Raw genomic sequence first — 23,689 nt, 5'->3', positions numbered from 1 at the left:
AGTGGTGGTTTCTCATTGACCTGAAGCACACCTATTTCAGATTGGTCAGGAAGTCTATCCCTTTAATTGCATATCAGGTAGTTCTGACCAATAAGGAGTGAGTTTGCCTAGTGTACCAGGCATGTTGACAAACCCCTCCAAACCTTTGCAAGTGGCACAACACTAACATTAATAGCTAACATTTGAAATATAAGTTTACCAATCTATCCTATTAGTTAAAAAAATCTGTTTGGTACTAGCACCTTTGAATAATCTTCTTCAGATCCATTCCTAAAAAAAACATGTGGTCTTGAATGAGAAGCATAAAGAACCATTATAGAAATATAGTGCTACTAAACCATTAAAGAAAATAAAAATAAAAATAAAAACAATCCATTAAAACAACAGGGTGACCGGTGTCTATAAAGCTGAACAGATAATAAGAGAAGATTGATAATGTGAGGAAAATACAACACTCACATTCTTGCTGTTTTGAGTGTCTCTGCCATGACAGGATGCAAAGTGGTAGAGCTGCTTGTAAAAAGAAATGAGGTCAGATGGTTCAGCAATGGTTGTTTGTGAGATTACCCAAAGAATCACTTAAGGGAACTTAATCTGACATTTAGTTGTAGGATGTACAAATGGTGCTAAAGAAAGTGAAGGCTAATGGTGCTACAAGCATGGATGACTTAACATAAATTCTATAAATTAATTGACAACTGCTCGGGATATTTGTTAAAGTATTACATGAATGGTGGAGAGTGAGGCAATAGCAATGATAGTATTTGAGTGTGGTGAAATACTTATTGGTGGTGAAAAAGAAGGGTGGTATCAGGAACTGCAGACAATTAGCTTTTACTTATTTGGATTATGAAATCTTAACACCAATTTTCAGTTGAGTTTGATAACTTTTTCTAGGGAAATAGTACTGCCAAAGGTATATGGGATAGTTAAAGGAAAGTAGAGCCAGTAAATGCTATTATTCTTGAGTAAATGTTGTATATGAGATAACTTTTGCAAATATAGGAAGGATGATGGTGTGAGATGCTTTTAATGCATGCCAATGTAATGAGTGAGATTTTGTTTAATTATGGATTGTGTTAACTTTATTAGTTTCACAAGGCCAAATGTAAGATGAAATATATTGCCTTGTTTTAATGGGTATATGGGGAGGATAGCAACAATAAAGAGTGGAATGAGGAAACAATGTGCCTTAAGTCTGCTGATGATTGGTTTAGAGAGGGAATATGAATTAAAGTTGAATTAGAAAACAGGTGGTTGGGGGAGAAATAAAGGAGGGATTTAAAATGCCCATTTTATTTAACTAAGCAGGTTACATTTTTTGTGTAATAAAGGAAGATATATTGCATAATTTATTAGAACAGACAGGGTTACAGTTAAACAGAAATAAATGCAAAAAAATTGCTAGCTTTATAAGGAAAGTGGTTATTGTCTTCTCTTTTCTAGGAAATAGCCATGTATGTTCTCAATAACTGGAAAAGCACAATTGAAGAAATAAGAGAAATAATTAAGTTACTGAGACAATATATACTGTGTCTGAACAATAAGGTATCTTTAGTCAGGCTGTTTTTGGTGAGTGAAATAAAATATTTCACAAACATTTCTCCTTTTCAAGAAGAACTAGAAGTAGAACTGATGAGGTTAATATTTTCTATAGTATGGGGTTCACATTTAAACTATATAAAGAGGGGCTATTTTTGTATTCGTCAGAAATGAAAGGAGGGCTGGAATATGGCACAATAAATATTTTTTTCTTGTGTCACTGCATTTAAATGAACAGAGAGAATATTATTATTACAGAGAGAGTTTGTGAAATAATTTAATACACTTGTGCTTAGTTTTGTAAGGAGCTCCAGGGAAAGAATGTTAAAATAGATGAAATGGGATCTTTATAATCTGAGCAAAGTAGAAAGTATTGTAGCAGAAAGATAAGGTGGGAGAAAATATAGATTCAAGGAAGACAATATGAACATATAGAAAAAAAGTGAAATTTGGTTGAGTGCTGGGTTAACCTGAAAGGCAAATATTTTACACTCTCAGGTCACAGTACCTCAGGAAAAATAATGTTTGGTCTTGCTAATAGTAAACCCCTTACTTCTGAATTATTATGACCTTATCACCCTGAATTTACTATATTTAATTAACAGGTGGTGTTGGAGGCACGACACCCCTCATGTTGATGGTAAAGACAGCAAAACATTTCATAAAAATATTTGTCTGTATTCTTCTGTATTTGTTATTATAACATATTAATATAATTTATGTGTCACTGTTTTAATTTTAAACCTCACTGTAAAGGCATGAGATTATTCCGTTCCTACAGTTTGTTTTACTGGGGTTTGCTGTTGTGGTTCTCTGAAAAATGACTCAAATGGACAATAACGTATCATCTATCTGACTTGCACAATCCAAAATGTGTAAATGCTAGCTGATATAGAGCGAATGCCTAATCAATCTCAGTTAAAATTTGTAATAGTTGTGAAACATTCATGTAATACTGTAAAAGGCGAGGTGTACAGAAAAGGAAAAATATTAGTGTATGTATTTCATTGCTAGTATGCTTTTCAGAACAAGATGGATTCCTAAATGTTTTTCGGTATGTATCTGATATTTTGTCTCCTGCATAATATTAGTAGTTGCTGATAGGGAAGATTTATTCTCTACAGAAAGTTCTATTATGAAATTCAGAACTCGTGCCTAATATGGAAAGTCATAAACAATTAGTCAGCAAAATTAATGCTGTAGTGTTCGTTTTAGGTTGGTCAGTGATTGTTCTATTAATGTTACAATAATGTTGCTTTTAATGAAAGAAAGTATAAAAATTCAATGATTCTATAGTTTGATGAGACAGAACCTTGATTTCCTAGTCTTCCACGTACATGTTTTTCTTTGCAATAATGGAGAATTTTATTTTCTGCTGAACTGTATCATGTGAAAGTTATTAGGTACCTCAGCAGTTTGTTGTCATGTCAACTCATATGTCTGTGCCATTTTTGTGTGCTGCTACATTAGAAATAGCCACTAGGCCAAAAAAAAAAAAAAAAAAAAAAAAAGATTTTTGGTGTATCACTACACAATTTTCTCCTCACAGTTAGACGTTGCCCGTTTGATTCTCAGTTAGAGCGTCTTCTGTGTGGCAACATGCGTGAGTGGGTGTTCCTTCGTTGAAGGTTGTGTGTTAGGCCCGGCAAGCCAGCATGTCAAAATCTACTGCCAATCATTAGCAGACCAGAGTTCCGCTGTGGCGACCCCTAACCGGGAAAAGCCGAAAGAAATAAACAAACTACACAATTTTGCAAATCTCAGCACAGTCAAAAATCTCTACAGGTATGTGAGCAGGTAAATTGGATATAGCTGGGAAATTGGATGCATCTGTAATTACACATGATAACAACATTAAGTTGTTCAATTGTCTGCTGAGGTGGTGTGATCAATATATACAAGGACAGATTACACTTGTCACAAGAACTGAGTTTTCTTGTCAGAAGAACAGTATCCTTTTCAGGAGTGAGATTAGGCTCTAATCAAAATATAAAGAAAAGGAACAGAGAGGATTCCTTCATTGGGTATGTGAGTGACTATAACAGTCACAGATCTATCCTTATGGTATGATAGTGGGTTTTTATAATGGGCATCAGTACAAGTGATTTAAAACAGAGTATAGTCTCCAGGCAGGTATATGCTTAATACGTATGAAGAGACAGCTGTAGTTATTTGTTAAAATGGTCTGAGCTCACTAAAAATGATTGCACTTTAGAGTTTCTGGAAAAGGTACTTTTAATAAGAACATTTTAGAAAATCTGAAAAATAAACTGAAACAGAAAGATAGTAAGGTACTAGTCTCTTGTTGGTGACAATTTTAATGACTGGCAAGAAGAACCTAAAAATACGGGAAAAGAATCTGTAGTTAGAAGCTTAAAATATAACTCAGCTAGATTAAAATCTCAGCTTCAGGTGGCTAATAGAACAGTAAGTACATTACAAAAACATGCAGATGAAATCCCACTCCTGGTTTATGTATCCTTTAAGCCAGGAAAACTATTACTCATGCACCCAGAATCATCAGACAATAATTGGCCTCTGTTACTTTCTGTACCCCTTCCGCCTTATGACCCACCCATGCCTCAAGAAGCTGATAGTTCTTCCTTCACAAGAGGGCAGGTGGAGGTGAGTTTTGTAGAAACAATTATCACTTCTCTAGATACAGCCCAAGTTACGTCTGGTACTCCCAGTTGTCCACCTGGGTTGGTTTATAACACCAGACTCCATCAGTAATATAATTTAGTACCCAACGTAATACCCTACGATCAAATGTTAATGTGGATAGCTAATAAAGTGAAACAATTTTAACACAGACATAAATGTGGAACAAATGCTAAAAATACGGGTCATTTAAAATGATTTCTTAATAAGAGTTCATCATCAATAACTAGCACTTTGAGCAAGATTAAACACGTTAGCACTCAATTTCCTATCATTATAGACAGAGACGAATATCCGTGGATATCCCCTGCTAAGCAAACTGCAGAAGAGTTCACAGACTCTTATTTTTCTACTGAGTCTGATATACCTCCTACACAAATGCATCCCCTTTGAGAAGTACCAAATGTAGCAGCAGCTAGAGATAGCAAGGCTGAACCCACTGTAAGAGTAGTATGACAATTGTCAGACTTTTGGAGGTACTCTGCCTCCTACTTGAATACATTCAGCAAAATATGCAAAAATCTTAGAAGGACATATACAATTGTAAAACCTTACTACTGAACACTAGAGAGCAGTATTAAAAGTTTCCACACCTCATGATATTTTCAGGAAAATATGGGATAAATCAAACATAGATTGCAGCATTCCTAAACATATGGATGATTGATTTCTAGCTGGTAGATATAACCTCTTGAAAACCATAACCACAGCGTGTCCCCTACCTCTAACTGGACAAGAATAAAAACTATTGCACAGAAAGAAAATGAATCTATTGATGCATATTTACAGTGTGTGATAGATGTATTCAAAGCCTTTACTGGACATCCTGAGCCTACAGAAGGTGCAGTAGTCAATGGGTTGTCAGCAGCTTTCATTACCACTTATACAAGAACAAATTTAAAAAGTTTGTTTCAACTTGCCAAGCTTAGGCATTCATGAAATTATAAATCAGGCACAATATGTAGCTGATAATATACTTGGGGAAGAAAAAAAAAAAAGAAGACAAAAATTAGTAGACATCCAGCTCCAGCAGTCCAATATCGACTCCTGAGTGTGGGGAAGGAGAAGAAAACATCCTCAGGGAAGAGGATTTGTTCAGCAACCCCCCAGGACAGTATCAGGAAAATGATTATTCCTCTGATTCATCACTGTCACCACAAGGTGCACCGCATTTAAATGTTTGTTTTAATTGTGGTCAAACTGGGCACTGGTGAAATGAGTGTCCATTATCTGGACAGCAACAAGTTCACCAAATGTTCAAATACCACAGCAAGCTGCAAGAAGCCCACCTGTATGGGACACAGTATGGCAGACACCAGTGTGGTGGCAAATACCATAGGACAGCCATGAGCAGAAACCACAGTTATGTGCCTTGTTGCCGTTTGATCAAGATGGTGCTTTTGCCAGTGTTACAGTGCAAAATACATCTGTTCTATTTCTTGTTGATACAGGAGCTACTAGAGCTATGATTATTTTGGCAAATTCTGAACACCTTTCACTTTTTAAACACATGATTTAATGCATAGGTGTGTGCAGAGTTCCTTTGGACTATCCAGAAACATAATATATTTCCATTTACGTTGGTTCACTAAAAGGTCAGCATGCTTTTATTGTAAGAAATTCAGTTCCTTTGAATTTGTTAGGCAGAGATTTACTGTGTAAATTTAGATGCACTGTTTATTGTACACCTGGCGGTATATTTCTAGATGTTTCTAATGAATTTTCAGGATTATTTTCAAACACTATCTGTACAGATGAAGATACCCACTCATTTTATTACCCAGGTGATACAGCAACTTTGCAAGGTTTTGAACATTAAATTGCAGTTCCATTGGCCCTATAGATCACAGGCTTCTGGGATAATGGAAAGCGCCAATCAAACATTAAAAATAAGACTAGCTAAAATTTGTAAGGAAACTAGTCTCAGATGGCCAGAAACATTGCCTTTTGTTTAGTATTAGTGCAATTAGCACTACTAGAAAATTGTCCCCTGAAGAAATCTTCATGAGTAGAACCAGAAGAATGCCTGATAGCCCTCTCCCTAGAAAGTTAGAATTGCAACATATTGATTAATTCCATGCTTTCTTATTGCAAATTCCTTTGTTCTATCTTGCAAAAATACCATAGTGCCATTCTGCATGAAGTTGAATGACCCACTGAGAAGGACCATCATAATCGCAACCTGGAGACTTTGTCAGCATTGAAGTGTATTCTAGAAGGAATTCAGCCCCAGATGGAAAGTACCATACTTACTTTTGCTCACAATTACTACTACCATCCATTGTGAGGGCCTCTCCAGCTGGATCCATATGTTGCATATCAAAAAGACCCTTCCATGTGATGAGTATGGCTGGGACTTTATTGATATCAGACTACAGGAACCAGCAGAACCTATTGCTGGCAGAACCAGATGAAAAACCAGGGACATCATTACATCTGGAATTGACAGCAAGTGATATTTTGCCAAACAAACCAAATTTAGAGCAAACTGTGAATTGCTTGCCATCCAACCTGATTCATTTGCCATCCAGATTGCAGTTGGAACTAACTCCAGTTATTACCCCTTTTACCAGATCAGGAAGTTAAATCGTGTGATTCTGCTACCTCATCCTGGTCTGACAAACTCCAGTGACTCTTCTTCAATATATATTTATATATTTTTTTGCTTTTGAATCTAACATTACAAGTCCATCCTGCCTTTTGGATACTGATTTCAGATATAACCTTGTCCAAAAGATGTCCCCTTTTGAAGTCACCTGCAATTAAAGCTCTTGGTCAAAGACTTTTTGGTGATTGATATTTTATGCATTATGGAGACCCAAGCTAACATTTGTATTTGCAGTTTCTTCAAAACCCTCTCCAGCCCCCAAATGCTTGTTTTTCCTAGGATCCTATCATCACAACAGTTGCTGTGATTTTCATCAATTTATTTAACTTGCTTTTGCCATCCAGAGTTGTAAGTGCATCATCCCCTGCAACCATTGGAACTGTAAGTGCCTAAACATTTCTTAATAATAATACATGCTTTGCTAAACATAGAGATAGGCATTTGGTTAAAATTGAAATGACAGAATCTGAATAGCATTCTAGATTAAATAATGTTCTGCTGCTTTGCATACATATGCACAAACTCTTAACTTTAGTAGTTGTTGAGTTTGTGTGTATATTCCTGCTGCACATGATGGGGGTGCTCTACTGATTCCTTTATCAGTGATTGATTCAGAGCTTCATATTGCATTTTGCCGTGTCTCTTTCTAAAAATTAGAAGAATAAACATATTACCCTCCCTTTACAGTAATGCCACTTCAACTATCAATGACTGATAAAGGACACATTTGCTATTGTAAAAGCATAGCACTTTTTGTTTGAATTAGTGCTTGTAATATCACCTGGAAAATCTATGGCAGCATTATATGAATATTACTACATTTGTGGAAAGTAAGTTTATCCCTGGCTATCTACAGACTGGTATGGTTGTTGTTATATAGGTTGTGTTATTCCAGACATCCAACATATAGTTGTTTTACCTGAAGGAAAGATCCATAATGATCATTGTAAGAGAGACACTAAAGCCATTCCTAACCAAGATGGAAAGATAGATGTTCCTTTGTTTATCATCACACTGTACAAAAACTGCTTTTAAAGGGATTGCTCCCATGGTTCTTGGTGATTTTTTTTTTTTTTGTGGAGCGGTTATTGTACCTGCTTATGCGGTGGTGAAGTTTATATGGGAACTTAGGAATTTGTCCAAGCTCCTGAAAATATTGAGTAGTTCCACCTTTGAGTCCATTAATTTGATTACCCAAGAATTGACTGCAATGTGTAGAGTGGTGCTACAAAACCACATGGCACTTGACTTTACCACTGCTTCTAAAGGGGGTACATGTGCCATGATTCAATCATAGCATTACTCTTTTGTTCCTCATAATACTGGAGCCAATCATAGACACCTAGAAATAATTCAGAAAGTCACTGTAAACTGTAAACACCTCCAACATGTAATATTATTGGAGGAGCGTAATTTGGCTAGCTTGTTAGGTGTACAAAAAGCTCTATTCAAAAATTTGCATGCATATATTCTCCAACATTGTGCATTTGATGTTAATTTAATAGAGAGCAGTGAGTTAGTTTTACTGTCAAAGGACAGACTTATTGATTGTCCTTTGGTAATGAAATTCCAAAATTTCTGTTGAGGTTTTACTTTATAGCTGATTAGAATTTTATATAATCTTGAAGTAGCATTTTCTAAATTATGATTGTTATAAATGATTTCATGTAGATAATTTATATATTTAGGTCTATCCTTGAAAGAAGAGTTATTAATTATTCTGCATAGATCTTGTGAATATGTCAAAATACTTTGAAGCAGTAGACAATCAGATGACAACAGATAATATGTAGCTATTATGTGTTGAATATTTATAACTTTTTGATTATTATTACAATGCTGCCAGCATCTGAAATTTTTTGTTTCCATATTTTGAAAACATTACTGTGTATCTTATTAAAAATATATATTTGTTATGCTTAAAGGTATTAATAATTCTTACCAGAGTTTGATATCTATGTTTGCATCTAAAACAGTTGAAAATAGAATTTATAAAATTTAATTTAGTAGGTTTTATCAAATTGTATCGTATACTGATACACAAGATATGCCATAATTTGTTAGATTGATTTGACAGCATAACGTTTTTTAGTATAGGATTTTCATTTAAAAGAATGGTGGAATGTAATGATTTCCAGCTAGATGAGAAATTTGGATCTATCCAATTTATAATCATTTTAAAAAGAGGCTTTAATATAGGTTTCTATATCAGGAAAGTTAACCCCCCTGTTCCCATGGTCTAATATGGTGATTGAAGGCTATTTGGTCAATACTTTAATCTTTTAATAAAAGTGTATTTATGTCTTTTAAAAGATGTTTATCTGGTACTATAAGAATAGCTTGAGCTATATATAAAATATTTGGAAGAAGTATCATCTTTATTAATTGCAGTCTATCTTCAAAAGTTATAAACATTTTATTCCATTTTACTATGAGTGTTCATAATACTTATAATATTTTTCTAGTTTGTAGTTAAAGTTTCTTCTATATTTTTACATAAAATAATGCCCAAATAGTTTAACGTGGATACTTGTTTACCAATTATATGATACCCATCTATTAGAAATTCTCTACTTTTATTCACTACTATATAGTCAGACTTAATTTTATTAAAATGAAGACCTGAGATTAAATAGAAATTCTCAACCTGTTTATCCAATTTTTTTAGACTTTTTTTGAATTACTTAAAGTAAGAAGCACATCATCTGCAAATAGCATTATGTTATAATTATATACTGACCACATATATTAATACCTTTTAGTTTAGAATTAATGTGTATTGAGGTGGCAAATAATTCCATAGATAATTCAAATAATATGGGAGACATAGGACATCCTTATTTAGTACCTTTGCTTATAATTATAGATTCAAAGGTAAATGGTGCTAGTTTCACATATGCTAAATTGTTTTTGTAAATATTCTTTATCAAAAATATAAAGGAGGGAGGAAAATCATAAATCTCTAAAACTTTAAATAAATAATCTCATTTTAAGGAATCAAAAGCTTTTTCTATATCTAGTGCAATCAGTAAAGCTTCTTGATTTTCTCTATTTAAGATCTCAATAAGAGCTAAAATCCTTTGAATATTGTCATATGTGCATTTATTGTATATAAACCAGTTTGATCTTCATTTACAATACGGTATAAGGATTTTTTGATTCTATTAACTAGAATGGGCATGAAAAAATTGTAGACATTGTTAAGAAGAGCTATTGGTCTGTAAGAGCTGCAGTGTATGGGATCTTTATTTTCTTTTATAATGGGTGTGATTAAACAGTATCTCCAAGAAGGTGGTATTTTGTTTTTGTTTGGATTTCAAGTAATGTTTTATGAAAATGAAAAGTTATGGACATTGGAAAAAATGTATATAATTCTGTGCCATCTATTCCAGTGGGACTTATTACATTTACTTTATTTTATCTTTTTCAATAACTTCTTTATGTGAAATTTGTTTTTGAAGATTCAGTTTTAATTCTTCTGGTATTTTTTTTTAATATCAGGTGGATTTGTTTCCAAATTCAAGAGATTAGATTGTGTTTGATCAATTTTATAATGTTCAGAATAATGATATTTAAAAGCATCAAGACTGTTGCTTATATATGATACTATTTTATTATTTTTCCCCTCTTGCAGAATATTATTAATATTATTTGTTCTGGACTGCCTTTTGATTCTCAAAGTTAAGTTATGCATATGTCTAGGGGATGTGGCGTAAGACCGTTGAAGATGTTAACTATTTCTATCATTTCAGTTCTTTAAAGAGACAATTGTCATACTGTAATGCTACTCATTTATTATCTTAACATGTGTAACTGCTTATCCCTAAACTGAGTTTCGTGTAATGTTATGATGTGGGATTCTAATTCAGTCAATACTTTAATCTCAGTATTTATTCCATGTAGTAGTTGTTCTAACTTGCAAGAATGGACTATAAAAATTAACAAATGAATCATAAAATAATAACTGAAATAGTCTGTTATCAAACACATTATTGATTCACAATTAAAAATAGAGAGAAGTAAAATCATAGGCATGAAAACAGATAAAACTATTATAGGTTCATAGGTTCATAGGTAGATACTAGGCTATCTGCCCTAGGGCATTTATAAGCCTAGCCAGAGTGTATTTGGCTTCCGCCTCCCTATTAGATTAGCCTACTGTGCCTCTGTAAAATAGTTCACAGAAGGTACCCTTTTAAGATTAGTTTACTGTGCCTCTGTCTAGCAGGGACACAGAAGAGATCCCATGCGTCCAGATTTCGCTTGAAGAGAGTTAGCGAGGGGCTATGTCTAACATGAATTGGGATTCTATTCCAGAGTGAGGGGAGCTTCTGGGAAATGAATCTGTCCCTCCAGCATGTCCTATTTATTTTTGTGTTGAGGTTTAGGTCCCTGGAGCGTGTAGCTCTAAGGGACTTGGATTTTTTGAGGTGGAGCATGTCCATTAATTCTGGGTTTGACATGGCTTTGCACGTCAGGCATAGATCGCCTCTGAGTAGGCGGTAAGCAACTGAGTAGAGCTGGAGTTTCTTTAGTTGAGCTGCATAGGACATCTGTTTGTAGCCCATGATCCTCTTGGTGAGGTACTTTTGGGGTCTCTCCAGTTGCTGCAGGTGTCGGGTAAGGTACATCCCAAAAGGGGCATTGTATTCAATTATGGGCCTGATGAGTGATGAGTAGAGGGGCACAATGACCTCTCTTGATCTAGATGCAAACCCTTTCGTGATAAGGTGGGCTATATAGAAGGTCTTTCTAACCACTTTGGCAATGTGATTATCAAAGGAGAGATTATTACCTACGTTGGTCCCCAGATCTCTAATTACTTCTTCCGTACTTAATGGATTACCACCTATGTGGTAATTTGTGGGCACCTTGTTTTTCCCAAAGTGGATGACTATGCACTTTTTAGCATTTAGCTTGAGGCTGTGGCTCTGGCACCAAGCATCCGTCTCTGTGAGACACTTTTGGAGGATGCTTGTGTCAGCTGGAGATTCGATTATGGCCCCCAGTTTGCAGTCATCTGCGAACTTTGTCAGCCATAATCCCCCCATGTTAGCCTGAACCTCAGAGAAGTATATACTGAACAAGAGAGGTCCCAGAACTGAGCCCTGTGGGATGCCACTTATAACTGGTTTGGATTCTGACATATCACCTGCGATGCTGACCATGTGGGTTCTATCTCTGAGCCAGTTTGCAACCCATCTTGTGATATAGGGGTTGATATTTAAGCTGGTAAGCTTATTTATGATGCCCGAGTGGGGTATTGTGTCGAAGGCTTTTGCAAGGTCCAGGTAGGCTGTGTGGACTACCTTGCCCTCATCTATGGCTTTGGTAACTGTTTGAAAGAAATCAAATAGGTTTAAGAGGCAAGATCTGCCCTTAACAAAGCCGAATTGGGTAGGGTCCAGTGTCTGGAGGCTCCCAATGTCTTTGTTTATGAGTTCCATGATAATACACTCCATAGCTTTACAGACCAGACTAGTCAGGCTTATGGGGCGATAGTTTCCGGGGTCCATTGTGGCACCATCTTTGTGGAGTGGGACCACTGTAGCTATATACCATTCTTTGGGTACATATCCTGTAGTAAGGCTAAGTTTGAACAGTGACTTAATGTAAGGGTTCAGTTCTTCTTGGAGCTTGTGTAAGACACAGCCTGGGACACCGTCCAGTCCCATAGATGCTGTGTTTTTTGCTATGGAGAGGGCAGCTTTCACCTGTGCATCTGCGATGTCAGGGAGGTTACATTCAGTTGGGATAGGCATTTGCTCCTTTGGGGGGGAAGGGGGGGAGAAGTTTGCGCTGAATCTGTCTGCCAGGATGTTGGCTATGTCTGTAGGTTCGGTATATTTTGCACCGTTATGCAACAATTCAGAGCATATCTGGGAGTTTCCGCCCATGTTCCTGACATAACTAAAGAAGGCCTTGTGATTATCTTTAGTGTCTAGGGCAATTTTTCTTTTGAAACTAGCCTTTGATGATTTTATAAGGGATCGAAGTTTCTTGCTAATACTGATCAGAGATGCCTTCCATTTTTGGGATTTTGCTCTGTCATGTAGTAGCTTCCTCTTTCTGTTATATAGCTTATTTATGGCCGGGGTCCACCAGACCGGTCTCCTGTTTTTGGAGGACTGAGTCTTGGTTTTATTTGGGATAGCATGATCCATGCATTCCTGCCGGTGTTCATAGAATGCATTTGTAAAGGATTCTGCGGATTGGGCTGTATTATCCTCTGGCCCAGGGGCTTTGAAGGATTCCACCTCAGTCTTGAGAAGTGCAAAGTTGGCTTTTGAGAAATTCTTAACAGTGATTTCCTTGGCTGGGGGTGGGGACGGGATATGGATGTCCAGGGAAATTTGTTTATGGTCTGATCTTACCAATGAGGGGTTTACCTCTGGTGTGGAACATAGAGTCCCCATGTTGGTGATGACCAGGTCCAATATGTTGCTCCCTCTTGTGGGAGTGGTGACCAGTTGTTCCATTGCATTAGAATTTATAAATTCAAGGAACTGTTGGACGAGGGTGTTTGGGCTTGAGTAGTTTTCCCAGTCAATGTTTGGGTAGTTGAAGTCACCCAATAACATAGTGTTTAGAGAGACCTTCAAATTCTCCAGTGTTCTCAGGAATGCCAAGTGGGGTTCCTGTAATAGGGAGGGTGTTCTGTAGCAGGCTACAAGCTGAAAGGCAGTTTTGCCCGCTGTTAGTTGCACATGGATGGTTTCTGATGCTTCCTGCAGTGCCACTAACCTGGAGGCGTAGGTATCTTTGATGAATATAGATACTCCCCCTCCTTTTGTGCTTCAGTCCGAGGTTTGGGGCCGAAACACATGGTATGAGTTATAACCTGGTAGTGCTGGGGTGCTCTCAGGAGCCTTGAACCAGGTTTCTGTTACTGCACAGACATCGATTTCCTCCATACTGAGGAGAGCCTCGAGTGCGTGCATCTTGAGGTTTAGACTTCTGGCATTGAGTAGCATTACCTTTAGTTTTTTTATCCTTGGGTTGTCTATGGAGGTGGATTTGTCCTTTGAGCCTTGCCTAAAAAAGGAACTATGGGGGGGCAAGAGCCTTGGCCAGTATACGAAAGCCTAAGGGTGACAGGTGCAAGCCGTCCCTAGCGAAGCAACATGGCTTGTCAAGCATGTCATCCCAGGCTGACAGACACTGGATCCCCTTTGAATGACACCAATACTTTAGCCAAATGTTGAAACTGATCATTTTGTCTTTATACTGTGGCATCGTTCTTGGTGAGGGCAAGATGCTACTCAAGGTCAGGGTCATACCAGCCTGGGCTACATGGTCAGAGAGCTCCTCTATGTCTCTTTTCATGTAGTCCAGGGAGGTACGTCTCAGGTCATTCACACCAGCATGAACAATGACGGAGTCATACTTGTACTTGCTTTGGAGTGACCTGAGTGCTTGAGTTATGTGGCTGATCCTGGCACCTGACAGGCAGCTTACAGTGACCTTCTCCTTGTTCAGACTGGTGAGTGGGACGTCAGTGTGCCAGACAATAGAGTCCCCTATAACAAGTGTATCTGGTGTGTTGTTTGGCCTTAAGGGCTGTGACTGTGAGGCACACTGATTTTGTGAGATATGTGATTTGTGGGTATTGTTGAGGGGTGGCTGTTGCTTGGATATCTGCTTAGGAGGTCTTTGCTGTTTAGGCAGATTTTTATTTAGAGCCTCCGAGTATGTTTTTGTGTGTTTATGTGTTGGGTATGCAGATGCAATAGGTCTGTGTGAGACTGGATTTGTGGTGTGGGTGGTTACCTTTTCCTCCTGACTGACTGTGCCAGTCTTGGGTTGAGAGAGCTCTGCCTCCAGTCTGGCTGTGTAACTGCATCTCTCACATGTATTAGAGTTGGCTGGAAGGAGGAGAGGGTTGTCTGTGTACATAAGGCAATTGTAACATTGCCTCAAAATTCCCAGATTCACCAGCTGGACTGGAGAGTAACCTTGAAACTGACCCTTGGACATACCAGATTAGTATAGGGAACTGTTTTTTTACTGATCAGATTAGGGAAGGGAACTGATTTTTCACTTGATCAGGAAGGACTAATCGGGAGCCTAATACTTATGAGAAGTCAAGGAGGGTGTAGTGCTTTAGTTAGTGTTTCCTAATAAGAGCTGGGTAAGTGCAGGGCTTTAGAAAGAGAATAGAGTGATTACTTTGAGGGAGTGAAGTCTGCGAAAATCGAAGCAAACAAAAAGCACTCCAATAAATTTGTGTACTCTTGTGGCTGCCTATTTTTGTTCTGGGCGAAAGCTGTACTGAGAGTTTGAACAGTTCTAAGGGAAAAAGTGAAGAGCAGACTTTGTGGAGCCTGGAATAGTTTAAACCTGTTTAGGCGGCGCTGCACGACGCTGCTCAGTGTGCAAAACCTCGCAAAAAGAGAGTTGTAGGGTTTTAAGAGAGAGAGAGAGAGAGAGAGAGATCAAGGAGTTTAGAACTGACCCAAAATGGCCAATAAAACTGCAGCTTCTAGGTAGTAACCACTCCTCCAGGGACAGGCAGGCTGTTCAGTGTTAACCACTCCCACTGGTGAACACAGAGACTTCCCTTTAGCCCAAGCAAGCACTGACCTTTTAGAAACTTCCAAACAGTTCAGAATAGCAAATCTGCAACTGAACTTTCTCAACTTTCAGAAAGTGGGAAAAAGCAAGATTTTTGTTGTTTTTTTTCTTCCTTTTTGTTGTAGTTTAAAGGTAGCAGAGATACACGAGCAGCAAAATAATCACAACAGTGCAATAAATGACCTCACACTTGAGTGCTAGGCCAAAATCAGGTAAAATGCAGTTTTTAGAGAAAAAAACGATTTTAAATTAAGTGCAACACAGGAAATGCAGTAAACAGGCTCTAGATGTGTTCCAAGTACTGTTACTGTTACAGATATAAACTTTAGCAAGCTGGAAAATGCCAAAAAGTAGGCGGCAAAGCAGTAAAACGTAACAAAAAAATCAGAAGAAAATACTTAAAATCACAAAAGTGGCTCCTTTTCTTCTCTCAGCATTATCTCCCCTTGGTAGGTGCTTCAGCAACAACTAGCAAGCCTGAAAAGACGCCAAAACCACGAGGCAGCCGGGTTTTAAGAGGGAGAGATCAAGGAGTTTAGAATTGACCCAAAATGGCGAATAAAACTACAGCTTCTAGAATAATCTAGGCATCATTAAATAATAAAAAAAGCAGTGTTGACTCTATTAGGTCTGCCTGTTTATATAATCATTCATCCATTCATGTATACATACAATTTCTATCCATTTGTTATTGTGGGGTCTAGAACCTATACCAATAAGCTACAAGCACTGATCAGGAACCCACCCTGCATTGGGATACTGATCCATCATCAAATAAAATTAAATGAAAAATGAATAAATATAAAAAACAAAATAAACAATTAGTAATAAAGCACAAACAAAAGGAATATTCAACAGAGTTAATGAGAATGTATACTTTGTTATTAGGAATTCTTGGGTTTACGTGAGAGTGTGTCATATTGTAACAAATTAGTTATAGCATAGAATAGCATATTCTACATTTGAGCTGCTCTTTTTACCTTATGAGAATGTCTATGAGTTCACTGAAATTAAGAATGAATGTTTATTTTAATAACAAAAGCTTACCTACTTTGTCAGTTTTCAAAATTTGCATCGAAATTTTAATTAAAGCTTGGTTTAGTGAGCCTATGCAAAAGATTTACAGACTGACCACAAACTGTTAAAATATACAGCCTCTCACCTAATAATAGGGTAATCTTAATAAGTTAAATTGTAATTTATTACAGCAGCGCACATCAGATCATAAGAGGTAGAGTATTAATTATAGATCTATATACTGTACATCAGGAAAATGAAGGTTACATAGTCATCAATCAATTAATCCGATTTAAAAAAATATATAATATATTGCATTATTTTCAGAGAACCTAATTTTTGTTATCTAAAGATATAAAGTTCTATAGCTAATCTGACTGACTTAAAAGAACTGGAAGGATCTAAAATCTATATATAATGATTTTTAAGCAAAACAGTTTTCAACTAAACAGTTATAAAATCATGGGAAACGTAATGCAAACATTTTTACATGTGATTTAAAATGTGATAAACTGTATGTAATGGTGTTCTGAAACACGTATATGCTGGACTTGAGGGTTTAACTTTTCATGCAAGCGTGATTTGCATCTACAGCAGAATGGTTATTATGACTCAGCACTAATTTATGAGGATTTGACGCACTCCACATGCTTGTATTAAATGCACGCACATCCAGAAATTTATGAATACTTTAACGATCATTTACATACCCTGAAGGTCTTGTATCTGGTATAGGTCTCTGAAGTGACATCTTGTTACTGAGGAAAGCATTATAACCATATTTCTCAAATAAATCCTGAGCTTTTATTTGTTCTGCATCTGTTAGATTGTCTCCCCATTTTATAAATAATGCAGATTGTGGAAACCGTTTGCTCCTCCTTCTTACTTTTTGGTTCTTTCTATTTTTCTGCTCGTTTGGGTCAAACAAATTTAAATGAGGCTTTGCATTTTGCTCTTCCCTTTGTGAAAGCACTAGTTTGCTTGAGTATTGCGGTAGCTGCTTGTCATTTTCTGTAAGCTGCAGATTATTTGCTAGAAAAAAAAAATACAGAAGACAAAAATATTACCTTATGTGCAGCAGCTCAGATTTAATAAGACTGTTAAAAGATGTTTCAGTATTGCATGAATAATACTAGCATAAGAAATTCTAAGTTACCATATCTAAGCGATATACTGTTTAAAACCTGAAACAATAAGCAGCATCAAAACCTGTACATTAACTTGCACTTTTTGTTAGGAATGAGTAAATAGGTCTGACAGAATTTGTTCTCATGATCTCCTCTGTAATATTATACCTCAGTGCTTGTAAGTTACATTATACAGCAAAAGGAATTATAAAACCACACAATTATTAATTAATTAATTAGAATAACTTATTCACGTAAAAAACACAAATGTGATTGGCTGATGCTGTTTTAAACCCATAATGCAATTTCTTAACCAAACATAACAGATGAGGGAAGGCAACAAATAGATGACACTTTCTTTCTCTTGCAAATTAAAAAAATACAAAAACATGCTTCTAAAATATACAGTAGCTCATGCAGAGAAATTAATCATAGTATTTATTAGCAATAAAATTATAGTGATTATATTACTAAATTCCACTATAGCACCATTGAGAGAGAGAGAGAGAGATCCACAGGAATACCTGCATACATTTAACATGCACTCAGTTAACAATACCACATGACACAATTCAAGCAGGTAAGCAGGTAAATAGAAGAACTAAGTATATATGACAACTAAACCTTAAAATTATCTGATTAATAATTTCGTATTATACTGAAAAATGACCAGGATATCTGTCTAGGCTAACATGTACAGACCTTGAAATAAAACATATATCAGTGCATTTACAAATCATGCATTCACTCTTCATTATTCCAGAAATTTCAAGATACATAATCCATCCAACTGAACCTGTCATCAGCCACAGGCTGAAACAGTTAAAAAGATATATGAAATATAAAAAGGTACTTACTGTATGTCAAGGTCAGCATCATGATAAAGGTACTTATTGCATGTCAAGGTCAGCATCATGACAAAGGTACTTACTGCATGTCAAGGTCAGCATCATGACAAAGGTACTTACTGCATGTCAAGGTCAGCTTCATGACAAAGGTACTTACTGTATGTCAAGGTCAGCATCATGACAAAAGAAACATAAAAAGTGATCACTAAAATAAGATTATTTGAATGTGTGTCCCTTGACCCCTTTAACATATTTCGTCATGTTCACATACTTGTGTTTATGAAGTATAAAATATACCAGATGGTCCCAATGGAATCCTCAGCCAAACTGAAAAACGATGTAGTATAAAAAACACTGACGGATTCAACACCCAGGAAGCACGACAAACTTCAACTTTCCATCAACGAACTGTTGGTATTTTGCAATTGCATTACATATTACACTTCATAATGGTGATATATATATACATTTTATATTTTTACATAGTTGATTTGATTGATTAATATTTTTATAGTTGTGTGTTTAATATTTATGTATTTATCAATTAATTATTATAGAGATACAATATTATGTATATTTATATGTATATTTTTAAGATTAATAGTTATGGACATCTTCGGATTTTATTTTGTCATATATATATATATATATATATATATATATATTTATAAAATTAATATATACAGCAATAGCTACGTGCAATATCTATGAGATACATATTTATTAAAATGGAATAAGGTATATATATATATATATATATATATATATATATATATATATATATATATATACATGTATATTATTACAATATGTGCTTAATACATATGTATATATATTTTTAAAGGTTCTTAGATTATAAATTATATAGAAATAGTGTTTATATATATTCTATATTTTGTTCGTAAATTTTAAAATGAAATGAAATAGAATATTTCATGTATATATATATTTTTTGATGAATATCAAGCAGTACGTAGAAGTCTGTATATATTTTGTATATCCATTCTTCATATGAGCACCAAGGTTTTAACATACATTGGATGCTTTTTAGCGTTCTTGATGAATGCATTTTAATATTTTTGTAATATGTATCATCATGCCTCTTGATGAAATTTTAAGTCCTGAACGGCTTTGCAGAAATGTTACGTTGAATTTGTTTTGCACTGGCTCTTTATGTACACAACCAACATTACCGATTATGCTATATATGTTGATTGAATAATCACACTAAGTGAATAATTAATTGAATTTAATTTAGTTTAATTTAACTCTACTGGGTATATATACTCTATGGAAAATGTCATTTAATGTGAAGATCTGAGGAAGCGCACTTAGGTGCGTGAAAGCGCTTGTCTGTTTGTATTTTAACTAATAAAAGAGTTCGTTGATGGAAAGTTGAAGTTTGTCGTGCTTCCTGGGTGTTGAATCCATCAGTGTTTTTAATACTTGTGTTTATGTATCTGACTGTGTATGATGAACTCCTGGAAAAAAAAAGAAATATAAAACCTGGCTGACATATAAAATATAAGCACTAGACAAACATTATAATCTACTATAAAACTATTATCTGGGGACATAATATATCAAGACAGTTATAGTGGAATTATGCCATGGTTAAACACTGTTAACAAGAGCAAGTCTTGCAGCTAACAGTATCTATGGACATACAGCTGAAGAGAAAGAAATGGAATAAGTAAATAATTACAAGCAAATGTTATTGCAACTTGAACACAAAGAAATATATAACCGATAAAGTCACACAAAACATTTTTTTCAACAAAACACACTGGCCTATTTTAATATCCAGCTGCAGAAAATATACATGGTTGCCTCCTAAATAGATTAAAACATGACCTAGCAGGACTACTGTTCGGCCACAGCCTTAAAACAGGTTACGTACCAAGAGAATGAAGGGGTGCAACAGTCGTCCCACTCCACAAGGGTGGACCATCATCTGACTCAGGGAACTACAGACCCGTCAGTCAGATAATTCTAGTGTGCAAAGTTGTGGAACAAATTATCATGGAAGTCATCAGTAATGACAATGGCAACATACAGACACTGGATATATCCCAGTTTAGCTTTGTCAAGGGAAGGTCTTGCCTACTCAACCTAGTAGACTTCTTCAAAAGGGTCAACAAGGCTATGGATAAGAGAAAAATGCTGCACACCACCTACCTTGATCTGACCAAGACATTCAATGGAATACCCCACTCAAGTATTGTTGACAAACTCTCAAAACTAAGCATAAATCTCAACATAACTCACTGGATTGCTGGCTGGCTCACAGATAGGACCCAAAAGTCAGGATTGGTGAGATCATGTTCATCAAGAGATCTGCCACTAGTGGACTACCACAGGGCTGTGTGTGTGATCCAACTTCAGTTTGACATCTACTTCTCAGAAGTCAGCTTTGATGTTGAAGGCCACTGGCTCACCAAGATCACAGATGACTGTTAATTGGGAACTATGCTAGACTCCCCTAACTTACAAAAGGGTCTGACACAAACAAATGATTCATGCCAGAGCCATGGATTAAATCTCAGCATGAAGAAATGGATTATATCACCCTTTGGGAAGTCAACTATCCAAGCTAATAACTCTATTGATATAATACCTCTAAGAGTTGACCTAGTAGTTAGGAATTTGGGAACATATGTTGACAGTAATTTGGCCTTCTACTAACATGTACCTAAGATAGCAAGAAAATCATTCCATGTCACCAAGCCCTGAAGAAAGGGTGTGGTATTCAGGTCCAAGGAAGTTATATTACCACTCTACCAGGCCTTATTAGTTCCATCATTGAATACAATGCCCCCTTTGCCATGTACCTAACCAGGCACTTGCAACAGACGCAATGCCCTCAAAGATTTCTCACCAGGAGAATTCAGGATATAAATACCCTGTCCTACACAGATTGCCTTAAGATGGCTGTTCTACAAATAATATAGTCACCCATGACATCAGAATGCACTTAGGTAGCTATAGTCACAGCAGTGATGATGGTAAAGAGTCTGAACTGGCATATGACCATATGGACATGACATATGATGCAAACAAAGAACGCTCAGAAGTGCACATGATCAAATATGCGACATAGCTAAAAGTGGAAAACAGTGTACACATTTAATGCTACAGACATTCACCCATGTAATACATGGTGTATTACACACACATATATACTGCATGACCCTAACAACATTCCCAAATATTGTCAAAAGGTCATCTACTTCCTGGCTCTGTGGTACAAGAGATGGACTCCCAATTGTATCCCAGGAGACCGAGGTCTGACAACTGGCTCCAGCACCAGAGTTACCAGGCAGAGAGGAAGAGGGTAAAAGGGCATTGCCTGTTCATGTTTCCCAAGGGAAAGAGAGGAGTTGCACATACTTAGGGGGATACTGAATGGTATTAACTTCCAGATGGAGATGGGGAAGCTCACTGTACATGCTTTGGGAGAAGGGACAGGAATTCCCATGTAAAAGTGACAGGATGTGTTTCCTATAGTCTATGGCTTCCCTATGGCTCATTGGGTCCATGTGTTTACATACCTTGAAGGTCTTCTGTCTGGTATAGGATGGACTTAATGGCTGTCTGAATGATGGCACACACACACACACACACACACACACACACACACACACACACACACACACACACACACACACACACACACACACACACACAGGGTCATATATTCATAGGTTCTTAGTAAACCTACGGGCAAGGAGACCATCAAGGAGCTCAGCCCCATCACACAGTACTGGTGGCAGGTATAACAATGCTCCCCCCATTAAGCAGATTTTTATCCCAGATGAAAATTTATAACCACCCATCCAGTCATCCCGATAGTCTTTAAAGGTTACTAGGAAAGTACTCTGCTTTATCTGGAAGGACAGCAAATGACACAAATGGGGAATATAAAGTGTTAGGTGCTTGTTGCACAATTTGCTGATGTTGATATGGTAGTATAGATGTAGGTCTTTAGTGTAGGCATTTGCCTTATCACTGGTTTTGTGGAGATGAAGAAGTTCAAAGATTGTAGAATCATTCATAGCTTGTAAGGCTAAACAGAGATCATCCCTCAGGAGTCTATATGGCACTAAATTGGACAGGACATTTTAATTTTCAAAGTAGCTAGGAGCACTGATGCAAAATACATGTTTCGGTGAGGAAAAGCTCAGGACTGTCTAGATGACTTATGTGCTTGTCAAGGCCAAAAAGGGCATTGTATTTAGAGACGGGCCTAATAAATGAGGAATAAAACATGAATATAACTTCTTTTAGACTTTGAGGAAATAACACAAAGGATAAGTTATGCAAGGCAGAAGAATTTTCTGATCACCACAACAGAATCAAACATAATAATGTTTTATATACAAAAATATCGATTCCCCCCCAAAAAAAACTAAAAAAACATACCTGGGTATTTAATAAAATCCATGTAGACATAGTGTAAAGCCTACACAAAATGTACTATGGGTGTGTATGCGGTACCCCTTTGGTAGCATACCATGCATATTAATGAAGGCACATTACTGAGGGAGAGCCATGTAACACAGTTATTGAATCAGTGTGGGGAGTGTGTTACTGTGTCTGGAGATGAGTACACACCCCTGTTAAAATGTCTGCTTTTGTGATATAAAAAAATGTGACCACAATAAATAATTTCAAAACCTTTCCCACCTTTAATGTGACGTATAACCTGTGCAATTCAATTGAAACACAAACAAATCTGTTAGGGGAAAAATATAAAAAATAAAAAACGTGCAATAAGCTGGCTGCATAAGTGTGCACACCCTTAAACTAATACAATGTTGAAGCACCTTTTGCTTTAATTACAACATTCAGTCTTTTTGGATACACACCTGCTATCAATTAAAGAGTTTCTGATTAATCCCAAATAACGTTCAGCTGTCCTAGTAGGATTTTCCTGACATTTACTCAGTTGCCTGCTACAGCAAAAGCCATTGTTCTCAGAAAGCTTACAAAGCATCAAATGGATCTCATTGTTGAAAGGTATCAGTCAGGAGAAGGGTACAAAAAAATTCCACAGCATTGAATATACCATGGAACACAGTGAAGACAGTCATCAAAAAGTGGAGAAAATATGGGATAACAGTGACATTGCAAAGAACTTGACTTCCCTCCAAAATTGATGAAAAGACAAAATGAAAACTGGTCAGGGAGGCTGCCAAGAGACCTACAGCAACACTGAAGGAGCTGCAGGAATTTCTGGCAAGTACTGGTTGTGTACTACATGTGACAACAATCTCCCGTATTCTCCATATGTCTGGCCTATGGGGTAGGGT

The 23,689-nt window shown here is 36.5% G+C and overlaps 1 protein-coding gene across 1 annotated transcript in view; it reads right to left on the bottom strand.

The window, feature by feature from the left end:
* GALNT8 (polypeptide N-acetylgalactosaminyltransferase 8) overlaps nt 1-23,689 on the bottom strand; it is a 406,113-nt gene that overhangs the window by 331,380 nt on the left and 51,044 nt on the right. The window contains exon 2 of the mRNA XM_044087557.1: nt 17,113-17,434. Within this exon, the coding sequence (XP_043943492.1) occupies nt 17,113-17,434 (322 nt within the window). The remainder of the gene's footprint in view (nt 1-17,112; nt 17,435-23,689) is intronic.

This window comes from Protopterus annectens, chromosome 11.part0 (assembly GCF_019279795.1).
Source record: "Protopterus annectens isolate FY-2018-M chromosome 11.part0, PAN1.0, whole genome shotgun sequence".
NCBI lineage: Eukaryota > Metazoa > Chordata > Ceratodontiformes > Protopteridae > Protopterus > Protopterus annectens.
The sequence above is the reverse complement of the archived record's forward strand: the minus strand, read 5'-3'. Positions and strand labels throughout refer to the sequence as shown.